The sequence below is a fragment of the Austrofundulus limnaeus genome, unplaced genomic scaffold (genome assembly GCF_001266775.1).
Source record: "Austrofundulus limnaeus strain Quisiro unplaced genomic scaffold, Austrofundulus_limnaeus-1.0 Scaffold157, whole genome shotgun sequence".
In the NCBI taxonomy this organism is placed as follows: Eukaryota; Metazoa; Chordata; class Actinopteri; order Cyprinodontiformes; family Rivulidae; genus Austrofundulus; species Austrofundulus limnaeus.
The window spans coordinates 485467-495071 of record NW_013952559.1 but is presented as its reverse complement, the minus strand read 5'-3'; the positions used below and the strand labels follow the sequence as shown (position 1 = coordinate 495071).

Below are 9605 nucleotides of genomic sequence, written 5' to 3'. Positions count from 1 at the left end.
TTTCTAAACTCAAAGTTTTTGAAATGAAACTACCCAGATTATAACCTGCAAATTATTTGGGAATTTAATAATTTCTAAAATAAAACAAAGTTTAAAAAACACCTACTCCTAAAATTCTTCAATGTGAACAGAAGCAATCATGTTTTAGGTACTCCTGCTTCAAAATTATAAAATTTCCTTCAGCAAGCACTTACCTAAGGCAAGCAGGCTAGTTAGCCTTTAGCATTTTACTTATTTACTTTTTTATTCATGATGACTTTAAAAACTGGCATCTGCATTGTTTTTTATTTTACTTTGTACTTTGCGTAGCATATTATAATTTAGTTTTAAAAGGTAGTAAATCTAAATAAAAAAAGAGTCCTTATCTTTGTTGTAAACTGCATTTTTAATTTCTGAAAAGTACAAAAATAACTATTTAAACACAAGATTATCATTCAGTTGCTGTTTGATTGGCTGGCAAGCCACATGTCACTAAACCTGTTTGTAAAGATTATTTTATGATCACTTGCAAAACCAGATGAACAGAACTTCTCTGTTTTCTTCTCTATTACTGTAATTGTTCTTGATGTTAGAAAAAGAAACAAAATAAAAAAATACATCTAACTTTAAGACAAAAGTGCCACAACCAATGATTTTACAGTGACAAAGATACAAATTATCGATCAAAATAAAACAGGAAAATAGAAGCAGCTAATGTAGTGATTATACAGTATATTCATCAATGTTCAATTAACTTGCAGAGAGAGAAATTAGTGTTTAAAAATCAGGGTTTGAAGTAACATTTACATCAATAAAGTTCAAATATAGCAGTTTTTAAGGAGAAAAACATTTACAAGTCTGAGAAAACACCTCAAAAACATTGTCCATAAAAGTGCTTAGTAAAAAAAACACTGAAAGTCTATATACATTTATGAATAGAAAATCACAACATTGCAAATTTTACAACACGTGTGACAGTGAGTCAAACGGTAAAGGAGGCATTTAATTTACAGATTTGTGTTTTCCACCTGGAACATTTTTAAAACAAACTTAAAATGTCTATTTTATTTAAAGACCTARACGTATTCCTTGGGGCTCGCTGCAGATTGAGCCTTGGAGTACCGGACATCGTAGTTGTCGTACCTCTCCTCACTCTTGGGGCAGGAGCTGCAGAGGAGGGCCCCTCCCAGCACCAGCAGGCCAGCGGAGCCCCATCCGATGTASAGGGATGCTCCCAGTTCCATTTTCTGAGCGCTGAGCAGGGTTGGGTTGTAGAAATCCCGGATGATGGTGTGGGCGGTCCAGCAGACGGGGACGAGCACCAAAACGCCTGCGATGATGAAGACAACTCCGGCGGCGACGGCCACTCTGGCCTTCTGATCCTCTTTCGTGATGAAGTTGGTGCACTTGCCACCCACCACGCCCAGCAGGATACCGATGATGGCAACAATGATGGCGATGACGACGAGAGCTCTGGCGGCCTGCAGGTCCTGAGGCAAGGCCAGCAGGGAGTCGTAGACCTTGCACTGCATCTGGCCCGTGCTCTGAGTCACACAGTTCATCCACAAACCCTCCCAGATGACCTGAGCAGTGACGATGTTGGCGCCGATGAAGGCTGTGACCTTCCAGGTGGGGAGACCACAAATGATGATGGCTCCCAGAAAGCCGATGAGGGCCAGAGCCATCCCCAGAATTTGTCTTCCKCCTGACACCATCCTGAAGATCTGTCGCTGTCTTTACCGATGAGAGCCTGTTTGTCTGGACCGGAGCAGCGAGTGGTTTTTCTTGCTCGTTCGGAGGAGAATCTGACCGTGGACTCTCCTCTAGTTGGTTTTAATGATTGAAAAGGTGTCAGAGGAGGAGTCTGTGTCRACACAAAGCCGAAACTGGTTTGAGAATGATTCTCACCCAACCAGCTTGCTTCCCAACATYGATGACAAAAGCAGCACAGTTTCGGAGCTGTTCTAAAGGACCATAAAGGGAAAAATGACAAGAAGGACAAAACTGAACATTTTTACAGCATTAAAACATTGACATGTTTGTTTTGTAGATTTAAAAGTTAATTTTTAAAACATTTGATTGACGTAAAATATCCAAACAATTGAAAGAAACTAATTGGGCAAACAGGGACTTACCAARTGATTCATGCAGAAAGAAATGCAACTGTGATGTCAGATTCAGTGAGAAATCATTTCATTCATTGTTTAAAGTTTATTATTATTATTATTATTATTATTATTATTATTATTATTATTATTATTATTATTATTATTATTATTATTATTATTATTATTCAGTTTTAAAGAAAAGTTAGAGATGGTGTCATGATGAGTCTTTCTTGTCGATACCAGAGTTCAGTTTTCACTCAGATGTTCACGTCACAACTTCTGGAAAGGGAAGTTTCTTACCTCCCTCTCCTTTTTAGGTCACATCTAATCTGATCTAACATCAAATCTACAAATTATTTATTGTTTTGACGAGGTAAATACAAATGTGAAGGAAATAAAAGACAATATAATCATGACTGGTGACATCATTTGTGMCAAATTTTCCAGTAGAGGTAATTATGCTTCTGCCATCACAGGATTTAGAAAGAAAATAAAAAGAAAACACAATATTTCTAAAAGAACAAAATTACTGAGAGTTATCAAGTAACTAAAGCCTATAGAGAAAATCTTGTGTTTTTTTAATTTTCCGGTTATTATTTGTCACAATTTCTACTCTTGGTGAAGTTTGAGTCATTATTTCTACAATTTCACCGAAAATCACAAAAAATGTTGTTTTCAGCTCCTAAAAATAAAAACAGAAATTTGTGAACGTCTAAATAATGGTTTAACAGATTATTGACTAACAAATGATATAAAAGCTCATCTATTTCTAAAATTTAAGAAAAATAAGAGAGCATTGATTTTTAATGTTTTTAGAATTTAACGTTACCCCTGCATATTCTCTGCCATCATTCAAAGTTTCTGACAATAATAACCAATATTTCATGTGAAATAATTTTGTGTCATAGCTAAAATTCTCACCACTTGAGTCACTGGATAATGTGACATTTAATAAGGGACATCTTTGTTTATAAAGATTATTTTAAACAGACATGTWATACTTTTCTTACCAAACTAAATAGATTGTACTCTGACATGACTCAGCCTCATTTAGGAGCCACAAACCAGCTCAGACCTGACAAAAAAAAAACAAAATGGTTTTAATTATTAAGCAAACTAGAAGCAAACCAGTGATATTCCACTGGTTTAGAACATTAATGGGCTTCTTTACACCCACATTAACCTTCAAATGCACAATAATTTAATATAAGGTTAGAATATTTAGACCTTTTATTTCCTGTATTTGACGTTGAAACAATGTTTATCATCTTCACTTTGTACCAGCTGACATAAAGGTGCGGCTCGCTGGAGTCCGCCTTCTTTGTCAGGGCATCAGTCAATGAACCACTAATACAGATGGTTTCCTTCTGAGCAGCTGAGTTACATCAAGATCAGGAAAAACATAACTCCACCCAGCCGGCACAGCTGGTGAACAAATAACTGGATTTTACAAGAAGCTCAGTACAATACTCCAAGTGAAGCAACACAAGCATACAGATTCCTCTGTGTGTGTGTATATATATATATATATTGTATACATTTTGCTAAAAATTACAGCACGGCTATTTGGCCAATAAGAACTCCATTCAGAACACTGGTCATGTCACATCTGCTCAACATCCAATCTCTTGTAGCCTCAGTTTCACAGTGCATCAGGTTAGCTCTGCTGAAACTTTGAGAAATTCAGGAAAACTATGATATTCCACCTGGAGGACCACATAAAGTTGTACTACAGTACTTGTCTCTGGCTCAGGATTCAGCATCATCTCCATATGGAAGAAATATTTGCCACTTCAAGCTATGATACTAACAGCTAGATTTGAGCTATGGGAAGAGATGATTTTGACTGGAAAAAGTTAACTATGGAAATATGTTGGTAAAAATACCAGGACCACCTGATCCCTGCATGTTTTGTCTCCAACAGGAACAGCAATCCTCATTGTAGTCTACCGATAGCATCCATGCTAGACTCAGCATTCTGCAGTCAGTTAGGACAACCTAGATAAAACAGTTTTAACGATGCAGAAGCATTGGCTCATGTGATAACCACACACGATAGCACTAAAGTACTTGACCAGGTGCACCCTTCAAGGAAACTGGAAAAGTATTATTTTTGGTTTTAGTTAAGTTCCCCCCAGAACACATTTTAGTTGTTGGTTTCCATTTACATTCCACTACAAGACAATAAAAGCAATTTAACTGTATAGCGAGTGTTACTCTGGATATGAAGAGCCACATGATTAAGACTTATAAAATATTTATTAAAACAAATAAGTGAAGACAAAGTTTACATTAAAATTCATGAGTTKAAGTTTCCTTCAGTTTTCTAAAAGCAGCACAGAGAGCYGTCAGGTGTTAAACGTAGGCTCCAGTGTTGGCTGCTGAGCGGGGAGCAGAATACTTCACAGCGTAGCCACCGTCATTGTTCTTCTTACACTGGCAGCAAAGCAGAGCCCCGCCGATGATGAGGAGTCCTGCTGCTCCCCAGCCGATGAACAGAGATGCTCCCAGCTCCCTCTTCTGTGAGTCCATCAGCATGGGGTTGTAGAAGTCTCTGATGGTCTCGTTGGCAGACCAGGACACGGGGATGAGGCACAGAACGCCAGCAACGATGAAGAACACACCTGCAGCGATGGCTATCTTGCTCTTGGCCTCTTCGTCCTCGATGCAGTTGGTGCACTTTCCACCGATGACAGCGAGCAGGAGTCCCAAGAAGGCAACCAGGATGGAGATGACAACCAGAGCTCGAGCGGCCTGCAGGTTGTGGGGCAGAGCCAGCATGGAGTCGTATACCTGGCACTGCATCTGTCCGGTGCTCTGCTGCACACAGTTCATCCACAGACCTTCCCAGAAGACTTGGGCTGTCACGATGTTGTTTCCAATGAAAGCAGAAACTTTCCACATCGGCAGGGCACAGATGATGATGCTGCCCACAAATCCAACACATGCCAGCAGTACACCAAAAATCTGGAGCCCAGTATTTGCCATATCTTGCCCACTCATGATTAAAAAGCTGTTTGAAAACTCAGCTGCTTAAACAACAAAGTTCACCTGCAGCTTTTTTGTACCCATGTGAAGGTGAGGGGCTGCCTTCTGATTCGTTGACAAAAACTGGCAGAAGTAAGCACACCTGTGCTGCAATCAAGCTGAGTGATTCCACCTGAGCTGTAGCTTCAGAAAACCTGTTAGTTTTTACTGGTGGGAAAAAACTGCTTCCACAGGAGAAACTGAATCCACAGATAACAGCATGAACTATAATATTTTTAGCTTAGAAGTGTTATCATCAATTTCATTCTAAAATATGTAGAAATATGGTCAGATCTTAAAAGTTCAGACTGTCCTTTATTTAAAAAAAACTCAATTCAAAATATCAGGAAATGTCAGAAATATCAACAAATGAACATTGTTTTATTTTTATAAACTTCTTATCAAGAGCCTTAAGTAATGATTGGTTAATGGTCAGCATAACAAGACGCAAATAAGTTATAGACACTTTAAAAGTTTTGCTTTTCAAGTACAAAGTTTGATAAAGATATGCAGCTGTTAATCCAGTCCACACTCCACATCAGTAGGTGGCGGTAATGCATTTAACAGTTGTTTGTCAAATGCCAAAAAACAAACTAAAGAGAAGAAAAAAGAGCTGCAGCTAAAACAAGAACATGAGTTGATCTGAAACGGTTCATGATTATGTTATGTTTAGTATGAGCAGGGTTCTTTCTGCAAATAAATTAAGAAATGTGTATAATAAACATTAATATAATAAATTGTTTCTGGGTTTGAAACAATAAAAATATGCAGGACTCATGAAAGAAAACAGAAATATACACAGATTTTATTGATTTGTTAAAATATAGAATTGAAAGTTTTTTACTTAGACTTTATAAAACACACAAAAAAACTTTAGACACATGTACATATATTTTATTAAAAATAAATTAAAAACTATTTTCACATTTAAATTTAACTGTCAACAAAGAGCTTTGATGGTTTGACTTAATTCATTTGTCAATTCTTCAGAAATCGTAAAAGTAGATATTTTACTCTCACTGCATTTTTTTCACATCACAAACAAGTAAAAGAAAATACAGAACATACAGCCAGACTAAATTATACTAGATTATTAAATAATCTTAGTAATTTGACATTGCCAGCACTTAAAATATTAATAAAATGTTTCCAGAACTTTCAGATATCTTCATTAAAAGTCTTGTTTTCTAGGAATTTTATATGAACAAACACTATTTGTCTTAAATTTACACTTTATTTTACAACCTTCATATCAAAACATCTTTCTTGAATTTAAAGTTAAAATGAGTTGTAAAAGTAAAAAATTTAAAAAATAAAGTTGATCACAGTAAACATTTATTGCAGATTTTCCTCAGGATGTTTTGGATGGACGTCTCTGTTCAGATTCTTCCTGTTTCCCATCATCCTCAGCATCCATGGGTACCACACAGAATCCCTCCTCCTATGATGAGCAGAGCCCCCGACACCCAGCCGACATATATGGATGCTCCGAGTTCTCCGGTCCTCTCTATGGTGTCCTGATTGTAAAACCCTGTGATGATGATGTGCGCCATCCAGCTGACAGGAATGATGCAAAGGCCTCCTGCAACGATAAACACCACTCCTCCTCCCAGTCCGAGGTTTGCTTTAGTCCGCCTGTTGTAGTCACAGCAGTTGGTGCACCAGGCTCCGACCACACTGAGCCCGATGGCCAACACRCTGACACCAAGTGAGGCACAGACCAGGCCCCGAGAGGCCTGCACGTACTGTGGTAGAGCCAGAACCGAGTCATAGGCTTTGCACTGTAAGTGGCCCGTGCTCTGAAGCACACAGTTCATCCACAAGCCTTCCCAAAAGACCTCAGCGGTGACGATGTTTGCTCCAATAAATGGAGTCACTTTCCACATGGGAAGAGCGCAGATGAGAATAGTTCCAAGAAAGCCCAGGATTGCCAAACAAAACCCAGTGATCTGAGTCTTCATCGTGTCCAAAAATAGTTCAAAGCACAGGTTAAAATTTCCCAAGAAACAGACAAAAAAATCAACCAAACGTTGCTTTAAAAATCCTTTTTGCAACAAGCCGCGGCTCAGCTGTGAACTCTGCTGGTTGTTTTTAGTGTGTTTTTTTCACGGCAGGTATAAGAAAAGAGGCTGGGAGGAGACTTACCAGTTTGTGGCTCGAGTTTCCTGCTTGTCCTGATTCCAGTTCTAAGAAAAATAAAACTAACAAAAGTGATTTGGCCATGTGACAAGAACATCTTTGTGAAACAAGAGATTCCAAACTTTAAAACCAAGGGCAATTAAGTTACGTTATTAAGCAGGGGAATACAGAAGAATACACATTTCCCAGGTTTGTACTTTTATCTGACAGTTATCCAGCAAATGCCTTGAATCCAAAATTGATTTAAAGTTATGTGTTAATACCAAAACTGCAAAATGCACATGTTCCATATACAGAACTTTGCAAAAATGTTATACCACTTCTAAAGGAACCAGAGTTTCTTGTAATCAATACTTCAGACTAATATTCAAAGTCATTTCAGATGTTTGCTTCCTTTTCAGTACTTGGATCATTCTTAAATACTTCAAGTAAACTGACATAAGGCCCCTAAACTAAAACCTAGTGGTTGTGAAGGTAAACATGGGGACAACATATTGGCACCTTTTATTTTTTTTTTTTTGCAAAATATTAGGTCTAAACAGCTGTTAAAACTAATTAAAATTATACATTTTGCTGATTTGGTTCAGATCTTTAACTGGATTCATGACACATGTTTTAAAGTTGGATACTAAGTTCACCCTGCAAACAGCACTTTTTATAGGGTCTAATTTTCCAGATTAAAAGTAAAATTTTACCTCGAGTTGTAGCCACCATTTTGAGTTCTTAACTTTCCAAGCAGGATCCACTGGATTGRTGTTCCAGTTTAAAGTTACCTGCAAGTGGGAAAAGCAAGTAATTGAGCCACAGAATATGCRGCTGGTGAAGTGGAGATTTCATTGGCTGTTTAACCCTGTTCACCTTATAGTGAGATGCCATTTTGCAGTCATTGTTATGCATTATGGGGAATGTAGTTAATGGGCAATGCTGGTTTTTAAGCAATTCTTTAAAGCTCTCAGATCACAAGATGACGTCAGGCCTTGAGTTGACACAAAAAGTCTTTACACTTTTAAGCAGAAGTCTCAAGAAATCTCACAAGTATTAGAATAGTTAGACATGGCCGTTTGGAGACTTACTCCATACACATTTTAACTGCACAGCAAATATTCACTCTGCACATTAAAAGAGGCACAAGATGATTAAAAAAGGTTTATTAAAACTGTAAAAAAAGAAGTTTACATTAAAATTCATGAGTTKAAGTTTCCTTCAGTTTTCTAAAAGCAGCACAGAGAGCTGTCAGGTGTTAAACGTAGGCTCCAGTGTTGGCTGCTGACCGGGGAGCAGAATACTTCACAGCGTAGCCACCGTCATTGTTCTTCTTACACTGGCAGCAAAGCAGAGCCCCGCCGATGATGAGGAGTCCTGCTGCTCCCCAGCCGATGAACAGAGATGCTCCCAGCTCCCTCTTCTGTGAGTCCATCAGCACGGGGTTGTAAAAGTCTCTGATGGTCTCGTTGGCAGACCAGGACACAGGGATGAGGCACAGAACGCCAGCAACGATGAAGAACACACCTGCAGCGATGGCTATCTTGCTCTTGGCCTCTTCGTCCTCGATGCAGTTGGTGCACTTTCCACCGATGACAGCGAGCAGGAGTCCCAAGAAGGCAACCAGGATGGAGATGACAACCAGAGCTCGAGCGGCCTGCAGGTCGTGGGGCAGAGCCAGCATGGAGTCGTATACCTTGCACTGCATCTGTCCGGTGCTCTGCTGCACACAGTTCATCCACAGGCCTTCCCAGAAGACTTGGGCTGTCACGATGTTGTTTCCAATGAAAGCAGAAACTTTCCACATCGGCAGGGCACAGATGATGATGATGCCCACAAATCCAACACATGCCAGCAGAACACCAAAAATCTGGAGCCCAGAAGCTGCCATTTTGCCCACTCCTGATTAAAAAGCTGTTTGAAAACTCAGCTGCTTAAACAACAAAGTTCACCTGCAGCTTTTTTGTACCCATGCTTAGGTGAGGGGCTGCCTTCTGATTGGTTGACAAAAACTGGCAGAAGTAAGCACACTTGCGCTGCAATCAAGCTGAGTGATTCCACCTGAGCTGTAGCTTCAGAAAACCTGTTAGTTTTTACTGGTGGGACAGTGGAAAAGTCTGCCAGTAGATGGGGGTAATGTACACCTTCAGTTTATTGCCAACCGCCRTTAAACACCACAAGAAGAAGAAAGTCTGCAAGTAAACAGCATGAATTATTTATGTTGTTCAAATTAAAATATGTAGAAATAAGGTCAGATCATAATAAATCTGACTGTTCAGGTCTTTTATGAAAAAGCTAAATGTAGTCAATTCAAAAGTTTAGAAAAATATTGTTTTTTTTTATTTTTATAAAGTTGGAGCTAGTATAATC

At 38.8% G+C, this 9605-nt stretch overlaps 4 protein-coding genes across 4 annotated transcripts; all 4 read right to left on the bottom strand.

The window, feature by feature from the left end:
* Window positions 1-366: 366 nt before the first annotated feature.
* LOC106523490 (claudin-4) lies at window positions 367-1865 on the bottom strand. The gene has a single exon (XM_014016910.1). The coding sequence runs from the start codon at window positions 1692-1694 to the stop codon at window positions 1056-1058; it is 639 nt and encodes a 212-aa protein (XP_013872364.1). The 5' UTR covers window positions 1695-1865; the 3' UTR covers window positions 367-1055.
* Window positions 1866-4327: 2462 nt separating this feature from the next.
* Window positions 4328-5102, bottom strand: LOC106523489 (claudin-like protein ZF-A89). The gene has a single exon (XM_014016909.1). It carries the CDS (start codon window positions 5088-5090, stop codon window positions 4443-4445), a length of 648 nt encoding a protein of 215 aa, XP_013872363.1. The 5' UTR covers window positions 5091-5102; the 3' UTR covers window positions 4328-4442.
* A 920-nt stretch (window positions 5103-6022) lies between these two features.
* On the bottom strand, window positions 6023-7270 carry LOC106523449 (claudin-4). The gene has a single exon (XM_014016863.1). The coding sequence runs from the start codon at window positions 7073-7075 to the stop codon at window positions 6521-6523; it is 555 nt and encodes a 184-aa protein (XP_013872317.1). The 5' UTR covers window positions 7076-7270; the 3' UTR covers window positions 6023-6520.
* A 1115-nt stretch (window positions 7271-8385) lies between these two features.
* Window positions 8386-9153, bottom strand: LOC106523488 (claudin-like protein ZF-A89). Its single transcript, XM_014016908.1, has one exon. It carries the CDS (start codon window positions 9124-9126, stop codon window positions 8494-8496), a length of 633 nt encoding a protein of 210 aa, XP_013872362.1. The 5' UTR covers window positions 9127-9153; the 3' UTR covers window positions 8386-8493.
* Window positions 9154-9605: the final 452 nt, after the last annotated feature.